This window comes from Rhinolophus hipposideros (genome assembly GCF_964194185.1).
Source record: "Rhinolophus hipposideros genome assembly, chromosome: 21".
NCBI lineage: Eukaryota > Metazoa > Chordata > Mammalia > Chiroptera > Rhinolophidae > Rhinolophus > Rhinolophus hipposideros.
The window spans coordinates 44,855,162-44,883,130 of record NC_138067.1 but is presented as its reverse complement, the minus strand read 5'-3'; the positions used below and the strand labels follow the sequence as shown (position 1 = coordinate 44,883,130).

The 27,969-nt window shown below is 59.0% G+C and overlaps 2 protein-coding genes across 8 annotated transcripts in view; one reads left to right on the top strand and one right to left on the bottom strand.

The window, feature by feature from the left end:
* Nucleotides 1-368: 368 nt before the first annotated feature.
* CLEC11A (C-type lectin domain containing 11A) lies at nucleotides 369-7,522 on the bottom strand. 2 transcript variants are annotated; one of them, XM_081031221.1, is made up of 5 exons: nucleotides 7,485-7,522; nucleotides 2,468-3,399; nucleotides 1,983-2,172; nucleotides 1,474-1,665; nucleotides 369-1,021 (listed from the first exon to the last, which is right to left on the bottom strand). In XM_081031221.1, the coding sequence occupies exons 2-5, from the start codon at nucleotides 2,612-2,614 to the stop codon at nucleotides 588-590; spliced, it is 963 nt and encodes a 320-aa protein (XP_080887347.1). In that variant the 5' UTR covers nucleotides 2,615-3,399; nucleotides 7,485-7,522; the 3' UTR covers nucleotides 369-587. The 2 variants fall into 2 exon arrangements, with proteins under 2 accessions (XP_080887347.1, XP_080887346.1); XM_081031220.1 differs by having other exon boundaries at nucleotides 2,468-3,663; nucleotides 7,485-7,503.
* Nucleotides 6,217-27,969, top strand: part of SHANK1 (SH3 and multiple ankyrin repeat domains 1) — a 44,299-nt gene continuing 22,546 nt past the window's right edge. For 3 of the 6 annotated variants that reach the window (XM_081031127.1, XM_081031128.1, XM_081031125.1), the window contains exons 1-14: nucleotides 6,218-6,652; nucleotides 9,086-9,383; nucleotides 9,582-9,785; nucleotides 10,248-10,319; nucleotides 11,365-11,473; nucleotides 11,558-11,709; nucleotides 13,370-13,537; nucleotides 13,983-14,099; nucleotides 18,222-18,299; nucleotides 18,526-18,592; nucleotides 18,873-19,203; nucleotides 20,154-20,347; nucleotides 23,644-23,757; nucleotides 23,940-24,015. In XM_081031127.1, coding sequence (XP_080887253.1) covers nucleotides 9,129-9,383; nucleotides 9,582-9,785; nucleotides 10,248-10,319; nucleotides 11,365-11,473; nucleotides 11,558-11,709; nucleotides 13,370-13,537; nucleotides 13,983-14,099; nucleotides 18,222-18,299; nucleotides 18,526-18,592; nucleotides 18,873-19,203; nucleotides 20,154-20,347; nucleotides 23,644-23,757; nucleotides 23,940-24,015 — 1,937 coding nt within the window. In that variant the 5' untranslated portion in view covers nucleotides 6,218-6,652; nucleotides 9,086-9,128. Of the gene's footprint in view, nucleotides 6,653-8,115; nucleotides 8,710-9,085; nucleotides 9,384-9,581; nucleotides 9,786-10,247; nucleotides 10,320-11,364; nucleotides 11,474-11,557; nucleotides 11,710-13,369; nucleotides 13,538-13,982; nucleotides 14,100-18,221; nucleotides 18,300-18,525; nucleotides 18,593-18,872; nucleotides 19,204-20,153; nucleotides 20,348-23,643; nucleotides 23,758-23,939; nucleotides 24,016-27,969 lie in introns of those variants that run through there. The other 3 variants (XR_013992128.1, XM_081031129.1, XM_081031126.1) reach the window with 2 other exon arrangements.

Below are 27,969 nucleotides of genomic sequence, written 5' to 3'. Positions count from 1 at the left end.
GTACCATCTGGTGAAACAAGTCTGAGACACACTGAACAAGAGCCTTTAGCTCCTTTGTGTTGCCCAGATCTCTTTGACCAGGACCAAGACCTGGGATAATGAAGGTCCTGGGCTCCAAAGACGGTGAGTGGGGCATGATGGGGATGGAGGCAGCAGCAGTGTGTGCACGCGCGTACTCCAGACATCTGTGTACAGAAATGGATGACCGTGTGTACATACATATTCACATGTGTTCTCCGTCACTCTGATTACGGGGTTCAAATGATACCTGTAAAAGTGGGACAGGACAGGCATCCTGTCCCAGGCCAGTCTTCCCTTTCCAGGCCTCACTGTCAAGCAGTGAAATAAAGACCAAAAGTGCCACCACTACCCCTCAAGTCAGATTCCACAAGGCTTTATTGTCGCCGGACTTAACCTGGTACTCATGACTCCCAGAAAAAACACTGGCAAGGAACAGGCCCCTCAGGAGCCCACCCTCCCAAACCCAGGGATCGCCCAACCAGGCAAGATGGGAAGGAAGGAGGGGTGCACAACCCTGGCAAAGCGCCGGTGGTGGCATGGAGTGGAGAGGCGGGGCACAGGCCCCGCTAGAAGGGGAACTCGCAGACGTAGTAGAGGCGCCGCTCGCAGTCGTGGTCCCACCAGGAGCCGTCGTCCGAAGCCTGCGCCACGCAGTTCTCGAGTGTGCCGCCGTTGGGCTGGTTGGGGCTGAGCGGGTGCGGCGCGGCGCTGGGCTCGGGGTGGGGCGCACGGTGCCAAGCGAAGAAGGACACGCGCTGGCCGTTCTCGAAGAGGTACAGGCCCTCGGAGCGCCGGTCGTGCACGCCTACCCACACTGGCCAGTTGTAGGGAGCCAGCGCCCCGCGCAAATAGCGGGTGAGCGCTTCCATCTGCTGGCGGTCGGCGGGCTGTGCCAGGCTCCCGCCCCGCGCCACGCATCGCGCCTGCGCCGCGGCCTGCGCCTCGAAGTCGCGCGAGAGCAGGAAGCACTTGTGGCCAAGGCGCAGCCCCTTCAAGCAGCCTGCGGGCGGGGAGGGGTCAGGGCCTCGGAGGGCGGGGACAGGGCCTCGGGGGCGGGGTGAGGTCCTCCGAGAGCCGGGTGGGCGGGGTCAGGACCTCCGGGGGCGGAGAAGAGGCAGGGCGGGAGGAGTCAAAATCCCCGGGAGCACCGAGGCGGAGTCAGGTCCGCCAGAGCCGAGCCAGACTCTGGGGACCCGACTGTAGGGGGCGTGGCGCGTCCAGAGTGGGGTCGACCCCACCACGTGGTGAGGAGCGCGCCTTCCCCACCATCCGCCTGCTCTGGGCATGCACCCTCCCCGCTACTCTAACCTCCCCTTCAGCCAACACACCCCAAGTCTCCAGGAACTCCCTCATCCCTAGGGTCCCCAGGCCTCTCCGGGCACCCACCTCCCGCCAGTTCCCCGCCCGACCCAGAGCGCCCGGCTTTCCCCGCCCCGCACAGTGCGAACTCACCCTCTAAGCGGCCATGCTCGCGCTCAGCGCGGCTCTGCGCCTCCTGCAGGGCTTGCACTGCGTCGCGGGTGTCGCCCGCCGCTGTTCGCAGCTGCCGCAGCCCCTGGGTCAGCTCAACCACGCGGGTGTCCAACACGTGCAGACGGACGTGCAGCTGGTGCAGGCCTGCGTCTAGACCGGCCAGGCGGCCCACTGCGGACGGACAGGGCGCACACTGGACGGGGACCCCGAGGGCGGAACCGGGGGGGGGGGCGGGTGCCGGAGGTCTTGGGCCACGGGGATCTAGGGCTTCTGGGGGCGGAGTTGGGGAGAAGGACTCGGGAGTCTAGGAAGGTCGGTGGCCTCGGGCTCTTGGGAGGCAAGGCCGGGGGCTCTGAGCTCCTAGAGATGTGGGGACGACGGGCTGGCGGTGAGCACTTGAAAGGCCCCCGGGCAGTGAGAGGACAGTTCATTTTTTGTGAAAATGACGGCGGAGGCCTGGAAGCAGGGAGGAGAGTATGATAACTCACGGATATAAGTGACAGGGTCCTCAGGGGTGGAAGAGGGGCTGGGGCTAAAGGAGAGGGTAGGCGTTGCTTCCTCCTCCTCTTCCTCTCCCTGACGGGTTTCCTCAGTCCCCCAGGCCCCTTTGTCTTCAGGGGTTCCTTCAGGATTCCCGTCTCCCCTCTCAGCGGGCAGTCCCAGGGCCTCCTGTAAATGCTGAGGCAGGGGAGGGGTGGTCAGTGACAGCCTGTCGCCCCATTCTGACTCCCCAGATCCTCCAACCACCCCTCTCCAGCTGTAAGCTGTCTTTCTGCCCTTGAGTCCCTTCTGTGAACCCATCACCCCTGTCCTCTGAGCCTATCCCATCACTCCCCTTTGTCCATTTCCCCAGCACTGGAATACCTCCTCCCAAGCCCACAGTCCCCCAGAGTCCCAGCACTCCCCACTGAGTCCCAGCACTCCCCACTGAGTCCCAGCACTCCCCACTGAGTCCCAGCACTCCCCAACTCACCTTCAGCATCAGGGCCTCCCGCTCCCGCTCCTCCTCCTGGGCTCCTCCCCAGTCCCCCTCCCATTCCCTCTCAGCTCCTTGAGTTCCAGGGCTTAAGCCCAGGAGCTGGGGGACCACCAGGGCCCCAAGGAGCCAGGCTGACTGCATCAGGCTGGGCTTGCAGCACCCAAGGCTTCAGATGAATGTCTTGCGGAGGGGATGTCTCTGGGAACTGGAGTGTGTATACAGATCACTAGCCCCCTAGTCCCTGCCTCTCCCAGCTTCTCTCTGGTCCCTCTCCTCCCAATTCCTGTCTCTGTTCGTTGGTCTCTGCTCCTCAGTGTGTCTCTCTCCGCCTCTCTTGGCTCCCCCGAGGCCCTGCCTCTGTGGCCGGAAGCCTCCAACGTTCCAAAGCCTGGATCCCGCCTTGGGTCTCCCCACACCCCCCCTCTTCCCACTTTCCAGAGCTCACTTCCGCCCTGCTCTTTTCTTCTGCCCAGTCCAAAAGCTCCAATGGTTAGTTAGGAAGAGGATGGAGCTGGCTTTCCAAGGGATCTTGGGAACACAGCCTCTGCCCAAGAACCCCCTTAAGGGATTGTTGGGGCTTGGCCCTGCTCCCCTTTGTCCCCCTGACCAATCCTCAGGAGGGGGGAAACCACAGGGTCTCTCTAAGGTTGTTATTACTCTATGGTCACCATCACCCACACACCCTGCTTGAGGAGACTTTCCCACCGTTCTCAGGCTCTAGGGCAACTTCTGCCCCCACACCTCCCATCCAGCCCTCCAAGCCCTTGCCCCAAGATGCAAGTGAGTGTGTGGACCTGTCTGTGGAACACATATGAAGACCTCGCATTCAGCTGTGCTTGCAGCAGGAGGCGGGGCTCTGAGATTCATTTGCTGTACTTCCTGGAAGCCTCCTGCAGGCCAGGCTGTGGGTGGGGCAATTCTGGGGACTCCAGACAAGCAGAAAGAATATCCCACTGGGTGAGGGGCTGGGGCAGAGGGTTGGGAGGAGCATGGGTGGATGGGGCGTCAGGGAAGCTTTCTGCAGGAGGTGGAGTCAACACGCTGAGCTGGGTGCACAGAGGGCTCTGAGCAGTCAGCGAGGTGCGTCTCTTGCCTGGACCACTGCAGTCGTCTCCTCCTGCTCTCCCCCTCCTTCCTCCCAAGCCCCTCCAATCCACGCAGCTTGCCGCAGCCAGAGCAATGCTTCCAAACTGTAAATCAGATCACGTCACTCCCCACTCCCCTGCTCCCCCAGCTTCCCATCACAGGCAGGAGGGAAGCCAAACCCTGTCCTCTGCTCAGGGCCTGGACTGCCCAGCAGGGGGCTGGGAAAGGTGGACCCCTGGCCCCTCTGTAAGCTCATCACCCCCACTTCCCTGGCCCCCAGGTTGCAGCCACACTGTGGGTTGCCTCTTTACTATTTCATGAATGCTAAGCTCTTTCCCACCTCAGAGCTGTGCACTAGCCTTTTCCTCCTTCTAGAAGGCTCTTTCCCCAGCCCCTTCTCATTGCTGAAATCTCAGCTCAGAGAGGCCTCCCCCCACCATCACCTACCGTCTTATCTAAAGAAGCTGTTCTTCCACAAGTTACTTTATTAAAACACCCCATTTTATCTTTTTGGTATAAATACTCAAGACTGGTATTATTCTGTTTGTTTACTTGTTTGTGGTCTATCTCCTGCCAATGAAGGCAGGCATTCTTGTTCATTGCTGTATCCCCAGGTCCAGAACAGGGCCAACCTATCACATAGTAGGTGCTCAATCAGTCTGTTGAGTGAGGAAGGAAGTAGCCATTTATGGCAAGGTAACAGCCAAAAGACTGAAGGTTTGACTATTGTGTTCAGGTGGCACCAGAGTTCCCTGAGGCAGGGGCACAGGGACATGAAGGAGGGGGTCACGGGTAGCCAGGGTAGAGGTGGTGAGGGCTGCACAGACAAGGGAAGCAAGAGGCCATACCATGCCCACTCTATGCCAAACCCGTGACTCATGCAGGGCTTTCCCAGCTTCAGTGCAGCTGGTTGTGCCAACGAGAATGGAGCTCACCAGCCAGGGATGGCAGGGGCCACTCTTCAAGGGACGAAACCAAGACTCAGAGAGGGGGCAGCTCAGCCTACTGGAGGTCACCAGCTAGTCAAGGCATCTGGCTCTAAGCAAAAGCAGGGAACCTGCCCTCAGCTGCTGGGAGCCCCAGGATGGGCCTTGGACGTCAACATGTCCAGGCTTCCGTTTTCCAAGAATGCAGAGGGCAGTATGACCTTCGGGAGGCTGCTCACCATCTCAGAGCCTAGACCTCTCAGGTGCATATTAGGAGTCTGGGGACCCCTTACCAGCAGCTAGAGGCCTCTAGAGATACTGCAGAGGCCAGGAATGGCCTCATAAACTATAAAGGAATCCACAGCCTCTCTTGCTGCTGGTACCAACATGGGCAGCTGTTCTCTCCCAGGTCCCAGCTGTTCCCCACCTGGGATGGTGGGTGTGTATCCAAAGGGAGGCCTCCCAGAGCTGGGTGGGCACCAGCTGCAGCTCATGCAGTAGTACCCCGGAGAGGCTGCCTAGACCTGCCCTCTGCAGCTGCCTGTGCTCCAGCTGTCACCCCTGGAGGTGCTGTTGGAGCTGGGAGAAGGGTAGGGTCTGGGGGACACTCTATTGCTGCCCTATGGGGTCTGCCCTGTCTCTGTGGGTGCTTCCTGGGGCCCAGCAAACTGAGCTGTGAAGGAGGATATACAACTATAGTATATCCCATAGTGAACAATAGCAGTGTGGAGACTTTGAGCCAGTCTACCTGCCCCTGATCTCTGGCCCCACCTCTTTAAAGCTGGTGATCTTGGGTAAGTTGCTTAGCTTCTCTGTGCCGCAGTTTACCCCTCTGGAAAGTGGGAATGGTGAATGTCCCTAGCCTATGTGATTGGTGGGAGAAGTTGATGAGTAAATCCAGAACAGAGCCTGGCACACAGGAAATGCTCAAGACATGCCAGCAATAATTATCATGGAGGGGAGCAATGGTCTGGCACTATGCATCTAAATGGGCATGTGCACACGTGTGTGATGGATGGTGAGGTGGATGAGTGTGATGGGGACATGTGCACACATCTCCCTACAGTGTGGTCTGTTTCTGGGTTGCTTGTGAGCTGGTGAGTGCATACTGGGATGCAGGCCATGTGTGGGGTATGTGCGCGGTGTGATATGTACATGTTCTAGCTGAGTGTGTTTGTGGAAATGTATGCTCAGGTAGGTCGGGTCTGGAGAGTATGTGTATGTGGGGATATCTGCACCTGCAGGGCCAGCTAGTGACTATGCACCTGTGCCTTGGGGGAAGGTGTGTATACGTGTGTGTTGTGGTGTGTGTGTGTGTGTGTGTGTGTGTATGTGTGCGTGTGTTGGGTGGGGGGACAGCACAGGAATCTATATCTCTCACAATTCAATTTGAGGGTGTAGAGTCCAGCAACAAATATTTATTGAGCCCTGCTGCATGTAGAGAGGGTGGGGAGCGCTCTGAGAAGGGGCAGTCCAGGGGTGTGTGGAGGGGTATTCTTAGGGGGGCGGGGCCCCATAATCAGGGTATGGGGTCAGGCACACCCTGGTACTTGAGTCCGGGTTCGAGGATCTGGTGGCGGTGAGGAGCAGTGGGGGACGGCAGGGGGAGGGGGCGGAGCCAATTGTGGGGGGGGATGGGCGAGGTTTGGGGGCGCTGGGAGGGGCGATGTCTCCTCCGCCGGCTCCCGGAGGGAGGGGAGAGGGCGGAGGGAGGGGAGGGAGGGAGAGAGGGAGGGAGAGAGAGAGAGACAGGGTGAGGGAGAGACAGCGAGAGCCAGAGAGCAAGAAGGGAGGCAGAGGAGGCGCGGAGCCCGCGGTGGCGGCGGCGGCGGCGGCCTGAGAAAGAGGAGGAGGAAGAGCCGGCGGAGCCGGGCGCCCGGAGCTGGCCGGACCAAGCCGGGGGCGGGCTAGCCAGGAGGGGCGCGGCGGCCGCGGCGGAAGGGGGGGCGCTCTGCGGATGGCCAGGCACGGCCCGCGGGGGGGGTGAGGTCCTCGGGCCCCCCGCCCTCCCCCCCGGCCCCCGCCCGCCCCCTCCCTGGGCCCGCTTGCCCTCCTGGGCGGTGGGGCATGGCCTGAGGGTCCCCCGTCTCCGGGGGGGTGGGGGGTGGGGGGAGGGGGGAGGGGCCGCGGGCGCCGCCGACCGGGACTCAGCAGCCCCGCCAGGCAGGTAAGAGGGCTGAGAGGCAGAGGGTTTGGGGACGCCGCGGGGCGGGGGCCGCGGGAGGGGGCGGGGGCGCCCGGATGTCCTTGGCCATGCTCCGGGCTCCGGGCCCGGGTGTGCGTTGTGGGGGGGACCAGGAGCGGAGCGTTGCCCCGGGCGACGCCAAATTGGGTTACGCCCGGGTCCCCGGTGCCCCGTCCCAGATCGCAGACTTGATGGGTAGATGCGCCCCCCAACCCCGTCAGCAGAGCCCCCATTCCGAACCCGCTTCCCGGCCCTCCAAGACCAAGGGCTCGGTCGCTGTACCCGCCTCCTGGCCCTGCCCGGCCACTCCCCCGCCTCGCCCACCCTGGCCCGAGGAGGCCGGTGGACTCCTCCTGCTGCCCCACCTTGCGAGGCCCCTCCCCCAGGTCACCCTGGTGCCCACCGCCTTCCAGCAGGGTTTGGGCCTTGGCCTCCTCCACCCCCTGCGACCCCTTCTGGCCCCTGCTTCTCCTTCCAGCCTCCTCCAATCCGCACCCACCCCCTTCACAAGCTCCCCCCATCCCCACCCCGTCGCCTGTCCCTTCTTCACCGGCCGGCGCGCCCCCTCGGCTCCCGCCCCCGAGTACCATTCCCGGGTGCCCCCGCCCCCTTTCCCCGGCCCAGGGCTCTCCCCCACCAGCTGCTCAGCCCCAGCCCTGGCTCCCTCTCCCGCCTCTCTCCGCCTCCATTCATTCTCCCGGGTCCCGCTCTCGGCCACGCCAGCCGCCCCTCCGTCACCCCGCAGCCTCCCAGGGCACCCCCTCTCTCCCGTTCTCCAACCCCCCCCCTCCGATTCCTCAGCCCGTCTCGGTACCAGCTGCGTGCCAGCTATTCTTAGCCGCGGAGCGTTTGATTCATGCCGCCCCGGCTGAGTGTGCCGGCTCCCTCCTTCGGGGCCGGAGGGGGAGGGGCCGGAGCTGGTCCTGGGGTTTGGGGGCAGCTGCACGCACGGGGCGCCGGGGCCAGGTTTGCTTTCATCCCACTGGCCACCTCTTTAGTGTCGGGTGGAAGCTGGGGGTCAGCCAGGGTCAGCCGAGGGGGAGTGGCTGCGGGCCTCAGGTCGGGAGGTGGGGTGTGGAATCGCGCGGAGTGCAGGAGACCCAAGGCTCTGCTAGGGCTAGGCGGGGCAGCAATGCCCAATACCTAGGGTGGGGGTCGCGGGGGGGGGGGCTTCGAAGTCCTGGGCACTCGTGGGGGAGGGGTTGGCCTGCCGATGGTGATGCTGGCTCGCCCACAGCTCTTGGAACTCTTCTCCCCACACACACATTTTGTCCTCCCTCCCCCAACCCCCCAGCCCATCCCCACTCTCCCAAAGTCAGCAATACCCTCCACTGCTTCCCATCGCCATGGCAACGGTGCAGGAGCCGGGCCTGGTGTGGGGGGGGGAGGGACCAAACCAGACATTCTGGTTTCCGGTGCTGGGGTGGGAGCTGGGGGATAAGATGAGCCAAGTGGACCCCATTGGGGACCCACTCTCCTAAGGCCACTTCAGGGGAGAAGAATAGGGATTCGGAGATGACCTCTCACCCTAGTCCCCCAGACCCTCTCCCCACTCCTTAGTTTCCCTCCCAGCCCCCTCCATCTCCGTCAGAGTGGGGCCACCAGTACTAGGCAATGCTGATCCACCCAGCCTGCAGTGCCAGTCCTCAAACATGTCCACAGGTCATCTGCAGCCACCTCCCAGTGACCCACACCCTCTTCAGATGCCCCCAACAACCTGCAAAGGCCGCTTCTTGTGGTTCCCTCGGGTACACCCCATGCATGATTCTTTGCCCTGTGACACCCCCATTCGGTGCCCGGGCTCCCTGGGCCACCCATTCCCCAGCCCTCTGCACAGGTTGTCAGCCACACTTCAGTGAAGTCCCGGGCTCCACCCGCTCCAGGTACCACGAGGGCTCCTGCTTCTGCTGCCCCAGGCTCATGACACCTCCCTCTCCCTCTTTCAATATCTCAGCATCCCCCCACCCCCAGCTATCTAGGAGGAAGATGGGAGGGCCTCAGGTGAGGGGCCAGGCTGGGGCCAGGAGGGCAGGATGCTGGTGAGTCGTCCACCTGTCTGTCCTCAGCTAATTTTAGCTGCATTTTCCCTGGCCTGGCAAAGTGGGCCAGTAGCTCCCGCGGTGATTCTGCGGTTTCTGGGACACTGCCACGCTGGGTCAGCGGCAAAGTGGGGCGCAGGAGGGGTGGGGGCTCGAGCAGGGCCAAGGGCAGGGAAGGAGACATGTGCTGGCAGCATGGCAGGGATGGGGTTGTGTGTGCAGGAGGCAGCAGGAGTATCTGGGGGTGTGTCCAGCCTCCTTCCTGCCTACCTCAGGCAGTGTGGGGCTGCTGCCCTGACCACTGGTCCACTGAGTATGCCTGTGGCCTCTGATGGGTTGGGGCTCCTAGTCTGACAGCCGCCCTTGGCCCCAGCAGCTGCCTGTGATGCTGCTGTCCCCCGTCGCCCCGTGGCCCCACGATGACCCACAGCCCCGCCTCAAGCGAGGACGAGGAACGCCACAGTGCCAGCGAGTGTCCCGAGGGGGGCTCAGAGTCCGACAGCTCCCCAGACGGGCCTGGGAAAGGCCTCGGGGGGATCCGGGGCCAGGGCAGCGGGGCGCCTGGTAGCCTGGCCTCCATCAGGGGCCTCCAGGGCCGCTCCATGTCTGTCCCGGACGACGCCCACTTCAGCATGATGGTCTTCAGGATTGGCATTCCGGACCTGCATCAGACAGTGAGTGACCCTGTCACTGGACAACATGGGGACGGGTGCAAGCCCACACCAGGGGGCCCTTGGTGCTGGGTGTCCTCCCACTTGGCCCCCATTCGCAGACCCCCACATACTTACTCAAATCCCCCACCTGTCCCCAGAATCACCCCCCAATCCCTCCCCAAAGCACCTCAGGCTCCTCCCTGTCACCTCCCCCACTAGAAATGCCTGCGCTTCAACCCTGATGCCACTATCTGGACAGCCAAGCAGCAGGTGCTCTGTGCCCTGAGCGAGAGCCTGCAGGATGTACTCAACTACGGCCTGTTCCAGCCGGCCACCTCAGGCCGGGATGCCAACTTCCTGGAGGAGGAGCGGCTGCTGCGCGAGTACCCCCAGTCCTTCGAGAAGGGGGTACCCTACCTGGAGGTGAGGCCCACAGCTCTCCCAGATGAGAGAGGCGTGTCCCACCATCTGTCCTCTCCCCATTTTTCTCCCAAGACTGTAGCAAGGGAAAAACCCAAGGGGCCCTTCCAGATCTTCAGGCACCTAAAAAGTCACCTAAGAATCAGAGTCAGAGATACCTGAGTTCACATTACAGTCCATGCTCTGACCAGTGGAGTGCCCCAAGCTCGTCCTCCACCTGTCAAATTGGGGAAAGATTCCCAATTACAGTAGGTATTCCAGAACATACCCTATGGGGTCCATACTCCTACTCCTTCCTGTTAAGGGTTGCAGTTTGCACACCCCGCAGTGGCCCTACACCCCTCTGCCCACCCAGCCGAGACGGGCTGTTTCCACCCTGACCCTGAGCTCAGAAGGGAGTCCAGCCTCCTCCCCAGGCCCCTGACTGAGTCTCTGTCTCTCCCCTCACCCCACCCCTGGCCTCAGTTCCGGTACAAGACCCGAGTTTACAAACAGACCAACCTGGATGAGAAGCAGCTAGCCAAGTTACACACGAAGGTGAGAGAATCCTACTGGCATGTACCTGCCCTCTATAGCACTCCTCACCACCCGGAATGCCTTCCCCAACCACTTCCTCTGCCACCTTTTCCCAATAGCCCACCACATTTCCCAACCCTTTTGTTCCTCTGCCAGGGTCCCCGTTTGGAGATAATTTGGGGTAGCCCCCAAAGCTCCCCCATTTCTCCCCATAACCCCTTCTTAACTTCCGTTTTTATCGCTTATTCTTCTGCCCAGACCCACACCACTTCCACTTGACTCCCACTTTCTTCATTCTTGAGCTTGCCCGTTTCATCTCCCATGTCCACACAGGACCCCTCACTCCTCTTAGCTTGGACTCTGACATCAGTGTCCCGCTGCCTGGGGCTGTTTCATAGACACCTTGCAGCTTCCCCAACTCCATGGCCTAAATCTCTACTAGATCCAAGGATGGCCCCTCCCCAGCCACACTCTACTCCAGTCCTTGGATCATATGTCCCTGTGTCTCTCTTGGTTCCCTAGGAGCCAGAAGGAAGCCAGGGAGCTGTTTTGGTCAGCAGTAAAGTGAAGGATTCTGGACACTTGGGAAAAATCCCCCTGGTTCCTCCTCACCACCTCTGCCATGCATTGGTCCTTGTCGTCCCCAAATATTCCATTCCTCCACACCTGCATTGCCCACGGTGGGAGCCACCAGCCACATATAGCTTCTGAGAACTTGCAGTGTGGCCAGTTTCCACGCTGAGCACACTGTGAGTGTGAAATGCAGGTCAGATCTCAAAGACTCAGTACCCCGCCCCCCTCCAAAGGTAAAATATCTCCTTAATAAATTTCATACTGATTACCTAGTGAAATGGTGGACGTAGTAGGTAAAAAAGAGATGTCATTAAAGTGAATTTCAATGCTATTGACAGTTCCCCTGCCTTTTTTTACAAAAGTGGCTCCTAGAGACTTTTTGATGTCATATGTGGCTCACTGTGCATTTCCACGGGACAGCAGGGCTTGAGACCCCAGCCTTTGTCCCCTGCTCCCTGACATGACTGTCTTCTCTCTCTTGTCCATGGCTCAGACGGGGCTGAAGAAATTCCTGGAGTATGTGCAGCTGGGGACCTCCGACAAGGTGGCACGGCTGCTGGACAAGGGGCTGGACCCCAATTACCACGACTCAGATTCAGGAGGTAGGGAAGGAGCTGAGGACCTTGGTGGCAGCACCCAGCATGAGGCCTGGGAGCTGCATGTGACTGGCCTGTCCCGCCTCTCAGAGACACCCCTGACGCTGGCTGCCCAGACTGAAGGCTCCGTGGAGGTGATTCGAACCTTGTGCCTGGGTGGAGCTCACATCGACTTCCGGGCCCGGGATGGCATGACAGCACTGCACAAAGCTGCGTGTGCCCGGCACTGCCTTGCTCTTACGGTGAGGTGCCACCTCCCGCAGGACCCTCCCCTAGATCTGAGACGCCCCCTAATTGCCGTGTTTCCCACACAGACTACACTGTGTGAATTGCCCCAGACCCTCCCTCTTCCTCTCCTCCACTGTCACTCCTCCGACTGAATCTGAGACCCTCCTCACACCCCAGGTCACCCACTCTCCCCGGCTCACAAACAGCTATAGCTGATAGTCACGCTGGCCTTTCCCCTACGCCCAGGTAAATGACATTCATTACTCTCCCCACGCCCAGACACTTGGTGTCCTCCATTCCCTCTGACCCAGCTCAATGTGAACCCCTACCTCTGTCTCGCTGAGGTGTAGACCCTCCTAGTGTCCCTTAGAATGTAGCTAGAGACCCTCCTCCATACATAGGCCGCAAACACAGCCCCTCGGCCTGCATCCCCAGACACTGGCCCGCGTGCTTCCCAACACAGCCCCTTGCCTACCCTTCCAACCTAGTGTTCACTCTTCCAAACGCACGCCCCCTTCTCTAATGCAAACACCGCCCTCTCCTACCCAATGGATAAAACTCATATACCTACAAAATGCATACACGAAGTTGGCTTGCCTAGTTGCATTTGAAAATGCACTTCCTTTCTCCCCACCGCCCCAGCCAAGGGCGCTCGATCCCTCCTCACGTACAGGTCAGGATAAACTGCCTCGTCGCTGTGGGTAAACACCCTGATTCACAGATGCCTCAGCTGAATGGACCCTCCTTCCCCTTCTCCAACCCTTTCTTGAAGGATCCTAAATGCAGTCAGGCGCCAGCCACAGAGACCTGCTCTATGCCCTGGCATCGGCAGACTCTCTTTATGGACCCCCAATGCGCTGCCCTCCCCCAGACCTACATCTTGCTCACACCCCACCTCAGGCCTCCAGAACTATGCTGTCCAATCCAGTAGCCACTGTTTAGATTTGGGGCTGTTTAGATTAGAATTTATTAAAATAAGCTAAAATCAGAACTTCCGTTTCTTGGGCTCACTAGCTCCATTCAAGAGCTCAGCAGCCCACATGTGGCTGCCATGTTGGATGGTGAAGTTATAGACTGTTTCCATCACAGTGGAATGTTCTGTTGGACAGCACTGCTATAGGCTGTCCTCACACCGGGCCACCGCCAACACTCTCTCCTAATAATACTCGGGGACACCAGCCTTCTGTGCGCAGAACTGTTCTAAGTGGGATCGCTCCTTGCCCCCAATCCCCCGGCCCCAGTGAGGCTAGCCCAACTTGCCTTAACCCAAGCTTGCCCTTTCCCAGGCCTCCTTCTGTACCCCATCTTTGGGATCTTGGTCCTAATAACCCCTCCCACTTGACCCGGAGCCTCCTGCATCCACACTCGGTTCTCTTATTTGTCCCTACAACCATCCCACTGGGTAGGTGGGCACTGAGGTACTGAGCTCCTTCAATGGCTCCTCTAATGTCAACCTAGGGGGAAGGGTGGGCAGGATGTCAGAGTGGGAGGGTCCTCTGGAGGCCTCTTCCCAATCCCCTCCTTGTTCACAGGGGATGGGAGAGACTTAGAGAGACCCAGGAAGCGGAAGGGCCAGACTCAAGGTCACACAAGGGCATCGTGGCTTGGCTAGTGTGCTCCATCAGCTCTTCAGAAAGAGATGGTGCTCTTGTGACTGTCATCTGTCTTGTCTAGGCACTCCTGGACCTTGGGGGCTCCCCCAACTACAAGGACCGCCGGGGGCTGACCCCTCTGTTTCATACGGCTATGGTGGGGGGTGACCCCCGCTGCTGCGAGCTGCTTCTGTATAACAGGGCCCAGCTGGGCATAGCTGACGAGAACGGATGGCAGGAGATCCACCAGGTGCTCCCCACTTGGCCAGGAGGGGCTTGGGGCTGGGTGGGGGTGCCTGGATTCCAAGGGGTACAGGGATCAGGGACCTTGGTCATAAGGGCTGGGGTTCCAGATGGTGGGCGCCTCCAGAGGGTGGGTGTGAGAGATCATGGTCCCCCCCCCAAAAATGGGAGTGTTAACACTGGAAACTTAAGGGGCATGGACTGGGGGACGGAACACCTTGGTCTCTGAGATGGGTGGGGATAGCCTATTAGGCCTCTCGAGGGGCCAGACCAGACACCCAGGCCTTGGGACGACTTGTGAAGCTGACAACCTGGGTCTCTAAACAGGAGCAGGGGCTGAAAGGAGAAGGGGAGGTGGATACAAGGCTTCCTGACCTCGAGGCGAAGGACGTAGACAGACGCCATGGTCAGGAGGGTCTGACCCAGCCTCCTCGGCTCCTTGTCGTCCCCAGGCCTGCCAGCGGGGTCATTCTCAGCACCTGGAGCACCTTCTCTTCTACGGGGCTGAGCCTGGAGCCCAGAACGCCTCAGGAAACACGGCCCTGCACATCTGTGCCCTCTACAATAAGGTCTGCCTGGCCCTTCTCCTGACTCCAGCCTCCCTGCATCCTCTGCTCCTTAACTGTTTCATTCATTCATTCATTCATTTATTCATTCATTCAACAAATATTGACTGAACATCTTCCTTGTGTCAGGCTCAGAGTTGGGTGCTGAGGACCAAGTAGCAAGCAAGAAGGACAGACCCTCCAGCAGGGGACATACGTGCCATTACAATCCAATGTTCAGAGGGAGGTCACAGGGAATCCAAGTCCCTGTGGGAGCCCAAATCTGGGCTTGGGCTTGGGGCTGGGGTGGAGGTGGCTCTGGAGGAATGCCACCTGTGCTAAGATGAGCAGTAGTCAGACGAGTAGAAAGAGAGAAGAAAACGTGTTCCAGGCAGGAGGCATGGCCTGGGCGAAAAACCTGAGGGGAGACAGTTGGGACCGTTACCAGAGGGAAAGGAACTCCAGGCTCCTATTCCCCTGCAAGTCTTTATTCAGGCGCCAGGGGAGCTCCTGCTGAGCGCCACTGCAAAGGACAGAGAAAGGCCAAACCCCAGCCCCCTGAAGGAGACAAGAGTGTGTTGCAAATTGTAGCAATTCAGGACTGGGGGGACGGCCCCCACTTCAGGAGTGGAGGTGAGCAGGAAGGAGCTCGCAGGGCGTCTCACATGCCTGCTCCCGTGCTCTGTCGTGGCTGGTTGGGTTGGCAAGGACTGTGGCTTTCAGCCCGATGACCCTGGCCCCTTGCTACCTGTGTGACAGACAGTCCTAAGCAGGTCAGCCCCCTCAGAGCCTCAGTCTCCCCACCCACCTCCCACAGCTCCCTGTCCTTAGAGAGTTGTGGTGGGGACTTGGGAGGACAGGACCTGGCCCGCTGCTGCTCGTTCATTAGCCCCTTCTTCCCTCTTCCAGGAAGGCTTCCAGAATAGCTCCAGCCCCTTCTGCCTCATCAGAACTGGCAGTGCGGGGGAAGTGGCAGGTAGCCACATGCCGCCTCGTGGCAGCAAGCAGTCTGCTTGGCGCCTGCAGAGGGAGAACTCAGTGTTTGTCAAACTCAACCAATGCAGTGCCTGTCACTTCCCCTCCTGGTGCTTCTGTCTCTCCTGCTCCTTGACTCTACCTCCTCTGCACATGGCCTGTGGGCTGCCTAGGGCCCCCAAACTAGCCCTCTCTAAGGCTCCATCCTCTCTCTGAAGTGGAAATGACATCAGCTGATTGAAGGGACGAAAGATCATGTATATTAAGTGCTCATCCCTCGAAGGCAGCCATAATAATAATTATTATTATCATTATCGTAACTATTATCAGTCAGGAGATGGAAACCATACCATTAATTTGAACAGGGAAAATTTACTGTGAAGAATGAGACAGCAGGAACGATTACTCTTAGTGAAACAGATGAGCCAGTTGTTTCCCCTCCTTTCATCCCCTTTCCAATCTGTAAAATGTGTTCATAACCAGCGGGTGAGGGGTGGCCAGGTAGCTCAGTTGGTTAGAGCATGGTGCTAATAACACCAAGGTTGCCGGATTGATCCCTGCATGGGCCACTGTGAGCTGCGCCCTCCTGAATGTGAATGTTTGCCTGCTGTCTGCAAGCTGCTTAACAAATAGATGCGTGGCACACGGGAGGTCTTTTTCTACTTCTCTTCCCTTGTCTTTCCTCCCAGACTTTAAACTTCCCAAGGCCCAGAACTGCGTCTGACAGTTTTCCTCACTCTCTGCCCACCTGGCCTCTTGGCGTGCTTGCCTGCCCCTGATGGTGATGGTCTAGTCTGTCCGTTCATCAAGGCCGGGGCTAAGTCTGATCAATCACTCTTTCCCAAGAGGCCTAGGTGCATCTTTATGGAATGATTGAGTGAGTGAGTGAGTGAATGAATGAATGAATAATGGGTCAGCCACTTGGATTTCCCCCAAGACTTCACAGCACCCAACTCAGAACATTCAACAGGTTTGCTTCAAGATGGATTGAATGACTCAACCAATGAATGAATGACTTGAGCAAATGAATTTCGAATGACTCAGCAGCACATCCTCCATCCTCATCCTTTCCGTGCATATTTCTTGAGCACCTACTGTGTGCCAGATGTGAGATGAATCAGATGCAGTGTGGCACCTGCCCTAGGGAGGGGAGAGGGAGTTCACAGTCTAATGAAGAGGCAGATGTGTAAATAAATAATTGCAGTGCCGTGAGATAAATGCTAGGACACCAGTAAATACAGGGTTCTCGAGGAGTAGAGTGAAGAGCTGGTGTTGATGCTCTGGCCATGTGCTGGGCAAGATGGTGGCGGGGGTGTGCAGGCATGCAAACACACCTGGCAGAGCTGAGCAGTCTAGTTGGGGGGATGGCACGTGCGCACACGGACACACACTCTCAGGGAACTCAGAGGACTGACTTGTGCAATTGGAGTTGTGTGTTCACAGGAGACGGATGAGCACTAGGATTAGAATGCCCACTTGGAGCCCTAGCTGCTCCACTACCTGGCGGTGTGACCTGGGGTACAGATTTGCCCTGTCCGAACGTGTCGTGTGGGATAAGCGTCCTTGGTGGGTTTGTTGTTTGGAGGTGAGACCAAGGAGTTACTTGGTGAATGCTGGCGTGGTTAGTATCAGGAGAGGTGAAGAGGAGCTGAGCTGGGGGCCAGGTTGGGTTTGGCCAGGCCAAGACGAAAGGCAGAGGACCTTCTCTCATCCACCTGTGATTGGGCAGCTCCCGTCGGCCAGGCACTGTTCCAGGCCGTGGGTGCCACAGACAGAATTATGCTCCTGTGACACAAACTGTGTCGTGAGAGGGATGCTCCAGGGACAAATAAAATAGAAATGTCGTTTCAGGAAGACAGTGTTATGAAGAAAATGAGCTAATACTGGCTTATGCCTGGGACATAGCAGGTGTCATAAATAAAATAAAGCGGGGAACAGAACAGGGGGTTATTTTTCATAGGGTGGTCAGAGAGCCCTCTTTGAAGAGGTAGCATTTGAGCAAAAACCTGAGTGAAGTGAGAAAGCCAGTCACGTGATATGGCAGGGCAAAGAATTCCAAGTAGAGAGAGTAGCACGTGCAAAGGCCCTGGGGCAGGAGCATGCCTGTCGAAGGAGGCCAGAGTGGCTGGAGCAAGGGGAGATGGTAGAAGATGCAGCTGGGGGAGCTGAGGGTGGCGGGGCCAGCAGATCAGGTCAGATGGTGCTTCTTAGGCCATGGCAAGGACGTTGGGTTTGGTCCAAAGAGAGAGTGACGTGAGTGACATGGGTAAGGAATTGACCTGGTGTGGATGCCATTCCTGCCACACTGCCCCCTTCCTCTGGAGTTAGCAGAGCGTGTGATTAAGAGCATAGGCTCTGCAAGCAGGCAGACCTGGTTTCAATGTGAGCTTGAACTCCTTTTGAGGGCTTAGTTTCCTCATCTGAAAAATAGGGACGATAATTTCCATCTCATGGAATTTTGGGGTGATTCAGTGAGCTTTTGCCTCTGAAGTGCTGAGCAGCTGGCATGCAGTAAGCCCTCTGTGAGGTGTACATAGGGGGCCTCAGCTGTGAGGTTTCTGCCCTCCAGCGGGGACATCTGTCACTGTCTGCAGCCATTCTTGGTTGTCACCACTGGGGAAGGGAGTGCTACTGTCATCTAGTGGTAGAGTCCAGGGAGGCCACTAAAATCCTACAGTGCATGAGATGCCCCGATACTAGGAATTACCGCACCCCAAGTGTCAGCAGTGCAGAGGCTGAGTGAGAAACCCTGGTTTAGGTGAAGTCATCCCATAAGGACAGCACCCATCACATGTGGAATTGTAAATGTCCCAGGAAGTCACATTTTTTTAAGAGGAAAAAGGAAACCGGTGACAGTTTTAGTACCATGTTTTATTTAACCCATTGTATCCAAAATAGTGTCATTTTAACATATAACCAATATAAAAATGATTAGAGATGTTTAATTTCTTTTCATGCTGAATCGGGTATGTCTTTTACTCGCACAGCACATCTCAGTTTGGCCACATTGAAAGGGCTCAGGAGCCACACACGTGGTGAGTGGCTGCTGTCCTTGGCAGGAGAGGTTGAGATCAGATTGTTCTGAGGTTCTTAGCACAGTGCTTGTCTGCTCGTGGTGACCTTACTTGGTTTTTTGCCCCTTCACGCTCTGCCACCGACCATGGCCCTCAGGAGACTTGTGCGAGGATCCTCCTCTATCGGGGGGCCAACAAGGATGTGAAGAATAACAATGGACAGACCCCCTTCCAGGTCTGGGGCTGTTGGGGCTGGTGTGAGGGTAGGAGGAACAGAGAGGGTCAAGGAAGGTGGGACAATTAGGAATGCTGGGAGAGAGGGAGGGTGGAGGTGCTGGGGTGAAGGTTCGGGTTTGGGGGCACAGGGGTGGAGGGAGCAGCCAGCAAGGTACTTCACAGTGCTTCCTGCCCACTCTCCCTGGTGCCTGGGCCACCCCATCTCCTATCACCCCTCTTTCCAGGTGGCAGTGATCGCTGGGAATTTTGAGCTGGGGGAGCTGATCCGAAACCATCGAGAACAGGATGTAGGTGAGTGGGGCTGGGGCTAAGGGAGAGCCTAGGGTATGTGGGGGTTGCGTGGCAGGATCAAGGAGTCAGAAGACCTGATTTCTGGGCCAGGATGGGATCGAAAAAACCTTGAGAGATCTCCAAAGTCTGAGTAGTGGCAGGGGCATGATTCCCAGCCCCTCACTTTTGCTCATCTCGATCTTTCTCCCCTCATGCCTCTCCCCACCGTGTCTTGCCCACATGCCCCCCACCTGCCTCTGTCTCCCCTGCCACTTCTGCCCCTGCCGCTGTGCCCTCTCAGTGCCCTTCCAGGAGTCCCCCAAGTACGCGGCCCGGCGACGGGGAGCCCCAAACGCCGGGCTCACGGTGCCCCCCACGCTGCTGCGGGCCAACAGTGACACCAGCATGGCCCTGCCTGACTGGATGGTGTTTGCTGCCCCGGGAACCTCGTCCGCCGGGGCCGCTGGCCCTACCTCAGGGCCCCAGGGCCAGGCGCAGCCCTCAGCCCCCAGCACCAAGCTCAGCAGTGGGACCCTCCGGAGTGCCAGCAGCCCCCGGGGTGCCCGGGCCCGCTCCCCATCTCGAGGGAGGCACCCTGAGGAGGCCAAGAGGCAGCCTCGTGGACGGCCCAGGTACGGGGGCTCAGCCCTGGTCCCACAGACAGACCCCAGACCAGCCGAATCCCCCCTCAGAGCCACATCGCCCCCAGGCCAGCCCAGTCACCTCCCTTCTGTCCCACATATGACTGGTCCTCCGTCCATCCCACTTCTTGGCCCCACTCTCAGGCCTCCAAATCTCTCTCCTGACCCTTGACTAAAGGGGGATATTGCGAGCCACAGTTTTGCACCCACCCCCAAATGCATCAAAATTTAGCTGAGAACCTGCTCCGTGCCAGGGGCCTGGGGGTGGACTCCAAAAGAAATGTTGGTTCTAGCTCCTGAAGACAGACAGAATGGCAGGGTGAGGGGAGAAGAGGCCGAGCAGGGCAAAAGTTGTCGAGGGACTCAGGGAGAGGAGTCCAAGCTTGGGCATGAAGCTGGAGCAGAGGAAGGTGGCAGGGGAGCAGAGACCATTTAGGGCAGATGGGAGGATGGGAGAGGGCATTCTGGGGTAAAGAGGCCAGGCAGGCCAGAGGAGGGGGACAAGGGGCTTGTGGCTGACCAACATGTCCTAAAGATGTGGGAGAGAGGAAGCTCATGGCGGACTGGGAATGGCGGGCAGGGGAATTGGACCCAACCCAGGAGGAAGCTGGGAGTCACTGAAGGTTCTTGAGCAGAGGGATGACACAGCTCAGCTTCAAGAGGCTAAATCAGGTGGAGCAAGCAGGAGCAGGACCCTGGGAGGGGGCAGAGCCAGAAGCCAGGAAACGTAGAAGGAGCCTCGGGGGCAGCAGTGGGCAGAGAGGGAACCCCCAGATGCCCTCTTCCCCCTGCCCTCAGGATGCCAGAGCTGGGAATCCACTCAAACCCCCTCCCCCACCCTGATGCTCCATCTCCTCCCTGCCCCTCCAAGGACCCCTGTTCTCCCAGAGGTGCCCCCTCCTTTCACTCTCCCCTGCCTCTCATACCCTCTGTGTATGCAGCTCCAGTGGGACGCCCCGGGAAGGGCCGACTGGGGGCACCGGGGGCTCAGGGGGGCCTGGGGGCTCCCTGGGCAGCCGTGGGAGGCGCAGGAAGCTTTACTCAGCAGTGCCTGGACGATCCTTCATGGCCGTGAAGTCCTACCAGGCCCAAGCCGAGGGGGAGATCTCCCTGAGCAAGGGCGAGAAGATCAAAGGTAAGGGGGAAGGCAGGGTGGGCTGAGGGCAAGGAGGGCGGCAAGTGAGCTTCCCACTCAGGGAGGGACAGTCAGGACAAACAATGTCATGTGCTCTGGAGGCCTCAGAGAGCCCCGAGATGCCCCCTCTGCCTGGAGGAGCAGACAGTATAACTGTGATGATGCCATCAGGAGAGTGGGACCCTGAAAAAACGCCCGTCACGGGGGGGCACTTCCGGGTGCGTGGTCTCCGCCCACTCAACTAACGGCCCTTGTGGGATGGTGTCATGAGCCCATCGCACAGCTGGAGGACCAGAACCTCAGGCATGGGCAGCGACTTGCCCCAGGTCCCCTGTCCACACCCGCAGTCTTTCTCTACCTTGTGCTGCGTGCCAGGGCCAGCACCTTGACTTCACCCATTGCCTCTGCCAGGCATTCTCATCAGAGAGAGGAGGTGGTGCCAATTTACGGGCCTCTGACGCAATGGCAGGTGTGCGAAGCCGGGTCCCTGCTGAGGGCTCCCCACATGGGAGCTGCTGTTATAGGGGTTCACCTAACTTTGGTTTTCCTGTCTTCATCTGGAAAACAGTGCCAGTAGCTCCTCTATGCAGACTTGGTGGGACAGGGTGGTGCTTTGGAGATGGGAAGTACGCTGCAGATATGGTAGTTAACACAAGGTGGGGGAGCGATTCTTTGCCTGGCTCTAGGCTACAGCGCAGTTGAGAGCCAGGCTGCCTGGGTTCAAATCCTGGCTCCACTCCATCTTAGCTGGGTGACTGCAGGCAACTGGCTTCTCTGTAAAAGGGGGCCCTTGTGAGGATGAAAAGAATTGGCTCACGTGAAGCACTTAGAACAGTACTTTGCACATAATAAGTACAGTCATCCTTATCATAAGCAGCCCCCCACAGCAGGCAGTTAGGGAAGAGAGACCCCGGCCACCTGGGGAAGCCGGGAGGGTCCTCACATAGGAGACAGAGTTTAAGTGGGGCAGGGATCAGAGGATTGGGTGGATTGTATAATTGCACCTGTCTTGTAATCTGTCTCCCCACTGCCTAAATTCCTGACATTGGTCTCTGGGTTGCTAGGGTACAGTTTAATGACTGCACCAGGAGACCTCAATGCACATCTGCGGAATGGGTGACTGAATGAGTGAATGAATGAATGAATGAATGATCAAATGTAGGACTTCACAGTGGGAACAAGGCAGTATGCCTGGGGGGGAGAGAAGGAGGGAAGGAGAAAGGAAGGGTGGGAGAGAGGGAGAGAAGGTGTGTGTGTGTGAGAGAGAGAGAGAAAGAGAGGGAGAATGTATGGGTCAGGGGTTGCTCTGTGATTTGGAGGGTGAGAAAGAAGAAATGGAAACTGAGGCCAAGAATGAGGGACCTTCTGGGCAGGCCGAGGGCCATGGGCGGTATCTTCTGTGTGTCTTTCTGAACTCCGAGCCCACTACTTCTATGCAGGGGGAGGGCACACTGCCCTGTTTTTGTATCCTTCCCTTCCATTTAGAGACACTTCATTGCCTCAAAGCACGCCCACATCTATGATGTCACTGCGTTTCACCACAGCCAGAGAAGGCAGCAGGTTCCCTTTGCTCTCAGGACCCAAACTCAGTGCCTTAGCCTGGCCTGCAAAGCCCTCTCCTGCCCATCTACCCACCTCATCTGATGCCACTCTTTTCTTCACTCACAGGTTCCTGGGACCCCGTCCTTTTTCCCAGTACTCAAATGCCCCAAGCCCTTTTCCACATCTTTGCATATGTTGTTTGTTCCTTCTGCCTGGATAACCTTTCTTCCCTTTCTTTGCCTCCTGAACTCCTAGGATCCTTCAGGTCTCAGCCTAGAGGTCACATCTTCTGGGACACTTTCCTGGTCCCCCTTTGCCATCCAATTTATGTGCTCCCATCTGGCCTCTCTCCAGACACCCTGTCTTTTTCCCTTGAACGCTGGTCTTGATTTCCAATCATGAGCTCACTTACAGAGTTATGCCTCTAATGGGCACCAATGTGAGAGCAGGAATCACATTTGTTGTGTCCAGCAGCTCTACCCAGTGTCTAGCCTGTCTCGTGATGGGCGCTCAATAGATATTTGTTCAGCGAACAAATGACTGAGTCCAAGACCACCCAGCCAGGCATGGCAGAGCCAGCCAAGAGCCCAGACCCTTTGTCACCCTATCTCCTGCTCTTCCTTAACCTGGAGCATCTTCTCCATTTTATTTCCCAGATCCTCTCAGGACATGTGGTTTTTGCAGGGAAAAGCATCAGATGGCCCCAACTCAAATCCTAGCACGACTCGAACCATCTCTGAGCAAGAGACTTTGTGGCTGTAGCTTCCGCTTCTTCACCTCTAGAATGGGAGATCAGTTGTTACCTGTCAGGGTGGGCATGAGGATTGAGCAAGGGAGGTACCTGAAGGGCCACGTGGGGACAGAGTCGTGAAAATGCAGGAGAGATGGGAGACTTTGTGTTGAGCCAAGTGCTTGAACAGGGAGGTAGCAAACATTCGTGACTAAAAGCATTCACTCTGGAAATGGCCAGAGCTATGTTCAAATCCAGGCTCTGTCTATTACAAACCATATAACTTTGAGCAAATGACCTCGGATCTCCAAGCCTCAGTTTCCCAATCAGCAAAATGGGGATAATAAAAGGACCACCCCCCTTCCGTGAGGGCTCTGGTCTGGAGGGAGAGTTGGATAAAAATTAGCTGCCTCTGTTGTCCACAATTGAATGGCAGTGGGAGTACAGCAGCACTGAGCACGTGGCAGGCTAGCAGTAAGGTGGAGACAGCAGGAAGGGGCTTCCGGTTATGGGTGGTGGAGAAACAGAGAAAGCTGATTCTAATCTCTTCTCCCTTCTAGAAGCAGGGGAGGCAGAGAGGCGCAGAGAGGGGTCTGGGAGCAAATTACAGAAGATGACGTGGCAAAGAGACTTGGGAGATGGCAGGGGCAGGGACACAGGGACTGGGGGGTCTGCCTAGGAGGTGGAGGGAAATTACAGAACTGAGCTGTAACTGGTTACCAGGGGAGATGAGGGCCAGCTGTGGACATGTCCCTAACCTGCGGAGACCATATGACGGGACATGGCCCTTTTCCCCCGTGCCTCTTGATGTCTCCCATTGGATTCAAAAAGCTAGAATGCAAGAGTGACATGATTTGCCTCTCCCTCCACCCCTTTTTCCCTTCCTGGGATATTTCCTAAGGATGTCCTTGGGCCAGGCCCTGTGACGAGTGCAGGAATTGTGAAAAGGGGTAAATCGAGTGTGGTGGGGGCGGGGGCAGCATGGAAATGTAGAAATGTTTCTATGTTCCTGCTCCCCACCTAGTGCTTAGCATCGGGGAAGGAGGCTTCTGGGAAGGTCAGGTGAAAGGTCGCATCGGCTGGTTCCCCTCTGACTGCCTGGAAGAGGTGGCGAACCGCTCCCAGGAGGGAAAGCAAGGTAATGGGGAACCTCTGCCTATCCCCAATTTACCCTAGGGTACTCGTGTCCCTTCCTTTCCCCCTCCTGAGGGGGGTGGACTGCTGGGAGGTAGATGGGAAGGCGTGGGCCACGAGGAGCCCTGGGGGTGGTCTTGTGGTTTCCAGAGTGAGGGTCCAAGGTCATCCCTTGTCCCCCTGCAGAAAGCCGCAGTGACAAGGCAAAGAGACTCTTCCGGCACTATACTGTGGGCTCCTACGACAGCTTTGATGCCCCAAGGTAAATGTCCTTACACCCTGGCGTATCCCCCACCACCCTTCACACTCCACCTTTTAAATAGTTCCACCACCTCCAAGCCCCCTTTCTAGCATCTGCTCCCTCTAAAGTTGGATCTGGGGTGGGGGAAGGCAGAGCTAGCTAGCTTCAGGCCACACAGCCCAATCCCAAATCTGCCTTGGCAGCCACTGGACTGCCCAGCTCTGGGGTAGCCAAAAACCAGTGGGGTGGATGCTGGGGTTGGGGGTTGGGGGGGAGGTGTTGATGCCCGGGGAGCTCGTGTGTATGGCTGGCTAGAGGCCCTCATCTCCTTCATGTGCCCCATCTCTGTGCAGTCATGTGCAGTGGAAGTGTATGTATCCCATACCTCAAACTGGGAGTGGGCAGAGCCCCGCCAGGTGGGGTGGGGGCAGGGAGAAGGGCACACTGACACCTTTCCCCTCCCTGGCTGCTGGCTGACTTGCTTCGGAAGCTTGATGGATGGGATTGGCCCAGGGAGGTGCGATGGGAGGGGGAGGGAGGGGACATTTCAATAATGGGAAGGAAGGGATGCCTGGGGCTGTATGGATGTGCGTGTGCACAACTAGAGCTGAAGTTTCCCATGAGTGAACGTCTTACACAGGCGAGCGCCTTGTCCGATTTCCCCGAGTGTGTTCTTGCCTGGGTGTCTCGTAAGTGCGCACGACACGTGTCTGTGTGCATGTGTGGCTGGAGGCCCCTAGATGTGTCGCCCTGTGCATATCCCCGTGACAGCGAAAGGGTCTGTCCCGCTCTGTAGAGATGTATGCATCTGTGGCTTTCATTTATGGCTGCACGATTGGGGCACATTCTGTGCCTGGCTCTGCACATCTGTGTGTCCTTGAATCGGGACGTCTGAATATGAGGGCAAGGGTTTCTCGAGCTGGCAGTGTGTCTGCTTACCGCATACGGACAGGTGGGTCTTGGCACAAGTCTGTCCCTCTCTGTGCATGTCACTGTGTGTGCACATCAGCACATGACATTGGGCGCATGCATTCCATCTGTCTGATTGATCTGGAATTCAGGACCGGGGGTGTTTGCGGAAAGGGGCACAAGAGAGGAGGGCTCTAGGGCTTGGGCTTCCAGAAGGGCGAGGCTGTGGTGGCGGGATGGGGATGGTGGGAACCGAGCGTCAGAGATGACACCCGCCCCTGCTACCCCCCCATCCAGGGAAGGGTCTCCTTGTTCCTAGCATCCTTCCATTAAATGTGTCCAAACCTGTGTCTGTGTTCTGGCCAGTGGGGATGGATTGCGGGTGGAGAGAAAGAGAAAGGACAATGTGGGGAGAGAGGGTGGGGTTGGGGTGCCACCCCGCGCCCTGAATGTCTGAGGCGCTTGACCATTGTGCGTGTTCGCCTGGCACGTCTCCGGCTCTGGGCCCCGGGTGAGTACGGAAGTCCCCCCCACCTGAGTCTCCCCATCAGCCTGCGTTTGTCTTTGTCAGTGTCTCTGTGGGTCTCACTTGGGCCTTGGTCTGGGGGGTCACTGGCTCTACCAGCTGTATGGGGGTGGCCTTTCTCCCCCTCACCTTCTTCCTTCTCCCCCAGTTCCGTCCTGTCAAGTGCATTTCCTCCTCTTCTCCACTTTCCTCCTTGTGCCCGCTGGCATGTGCTGCTCCGTGTGTGGTATGCGTGAGCTTCTCCTGCTCCTGCCTCCCCCCTGCTCTGCAGGACCCTTTCTGTGCTGGCCTGGCCTCCACAGTGTTGTGCTCCTGCATCCCTGCTGGAGCTGTGTGGTCCTGCCATGCGTAGCCCCCGGTGGCCTGTGCGCCCCCGCTCCTCTCCTGGGGGCTCCCGTGTGAGCTGTGGTTGTGTATGTCCCTCTGCCTGGCCTTCTTTGGGGGGAGGGGTGTCTCTCACTGCCTTGGTGCCCAGTCTGAATGTCCTGGCCTTTCCTTTCCGGCCCTTCCAGACTGTGTTGGGGTGCGTTTTATGTCAGTCTGCGGTGGTGGGCTGTGTGTCCCCTCCTGGGGCCTCTCTCCCCGTGGTGTCTCCGCACTGGAAGCGGGGCTCGGTCAGCGCGTCCCAGCACGCGGTTGCAAGGCATCGTGTGTGATGTGCGTCCCTCTCCGCGCTCTCTCGCTCTGCACCTGCGCGGGAGGGCTCTGGATGGGGGAGGGGGGCTAAGGGGGGGCCCAGACCGGAAGTGCCTCCCCCTTCTCCTCCCCCCAGCCTCGCCCCTCCCCCTTCTCCCGCCAAGGGGGGGCCCTGCGTTCCCCTCCCGGCCCCCTCCCCTCTGCCCGGCCCCCTCCGCCGCCCGGCGCAGGACGCCAAGGGGTTAAGCCTCGCGTCCGCCGCCCGCCGCCCGCCGCCGGAGCTGTCCGCGGTGCTGAAGCCGGCGCTGTCCGCGGTCCTCGCGCTCCCGCGGCGGCCCGACCCCGCGCCCCGCGCCCCCGCGCCCCCCGGCATGTGAGCCCCCGGCCCTGCCCTCCCTCCCGCGGGAGGGTGCGCGCCCCCTCCCCCTCCCCCCTCCCGGCGCGGGTCAGCATGAGGCGGGGCCTGGGGGCCCGGACACGGGGGTTCGGCCGAGCGGGGACGGGGACGCGGCGGCGGCGGCGGCGGCGGGGGCGGCCGGTACCGGGACCCGGGCCGGGGCCGCGGCGGCGATGGCTTTGTCTGCGGTCGGCGGCGGCCCCAGTGGGGGCTCCCTGCCGCAGCCGCCCCCCGCGCTCTCCTCCAGCTGGCCGGCCCTGGGGCCCCGGCGGCGCAGCGTGTGGTACATCTACAGGTAACGGAGCCCGCCGCCCCTTTTCCCCGCGGCGCGGCCCGCGGGGACGACCCCTCCCCGCCGCTGGTCCCCGACCCTCCCCCCTAACCTCCGAGCTAAAATCTTTCCGGGCCCTCTTCTCAACCCTTCTTCTCATCCCTCTCCTTGGGCCTCGCTTTCCGAGGCCCCCCCACCTCAGCCCCGGAATCGGCCCTTCTAGGCCCCCCTCAGTTCTTCCTCCAAGACCTTGCCCCCCGTCAGGCCCTACACGCGGACCCTAGTCTAGGGTTCAGACCCCATCCTCCCTTTCTACTGCCCTCACCGCCCCCTCTGTGCAGCCCTCCCCTTGGGGAGCCACAGCGGTTCTCCCTCAGGCACCTCCACCCCAGGCCCCTGCTCCCCATATCCCCACACCCCTCCTCGGACTTGGCAAGTCCCCCCATTCATACCCCTTTCTCCCATTCACAGTCGTCCCCCCAGTACACACGCATCCCGCCCCCGGGCTCCCCCCTCCCCTCCTCTTTTTCCGCTGCGTGTCACTGTGCATGTGTCAGTGTGGCTCTGTCGATATGCGTGCGTGTGTGTGACTGCCTGCAGCCGCGCGCGCGTGTGTGTGCGTGTGTGTGCCAGGGAGAGACAGAGACACGCATGGAGAGGTGCTGGGCTCCCAGCCCACCCCCCAGCTGCGTCCATCTGTGTGTCCCTGTTTGACGGCGTCTGTCTCTGTGTGTGACTTGGAGTGATAGAGAGGATGTCTGGGGAGTGTGCGTGTGTGTGCGTGTGTGTGTGTGTGCGCGTGTGATGGAGTGGGTCTGTCCCAGGCACTGCGGCTGTTTCCCCACACCCACCTTCTTGTGCCAGGCCTGCCCCCTCTCCCACAGCCCCCCTTCACTAATCCCTCTGTGTGTCTCTGTCCCCGTGTGCCACTCTCCCTGCCCCCAGGGGGGTCTGAGCCTGTGTGGGGGCACGTGTGCTGAGCCATGGCTGAGCTTCTGCACGGGGAGCTGCATCTGCTGTGTGTGCCACTTCTCAGCATGGGAGGGGGCTGGCTTCCCTGCGTGGGGGCCTCTGTGCCAGCCGTGAAGATGGGTACATAGGGAAGGGCTGAGTACTGGAGGGGGTGCCAAATACAGCAGCAGGCTCCGGGCTGTGGGATCCTGGGTGTGTGAGAAGGACCTTCAGCGTGGGGGTGGGGGGAGTGGACACTGCTGCAGTCTTGGTGTGTGGGGTCCA

Bases quoted from the DNA above. Each gene is read 5' to 3' on its own strand.
- CLEC11A (XM_081031221.1), bottom strand. From the start codon at position 2,614: ATGCAGTCAGCCTGGCTCCTTGGGGCCCTGGTGGTCCCCCAGCTCCTG. The intron at 2,173-2,467 runs GTGAGTTGGGGA...CCCCTGCCTCAG, and splicing joins GGGAGGCCCTGATGCTGAAG to CATTTACAGGAGGCCCTGGG. The intron at 1,666-1,982 runs GTGAGTTATCAT...GTCCGTCCGCAG, and splicing joins GGACCCTGTCACTTATATCC to TGGGCCGCCTGGCCGGTCTA.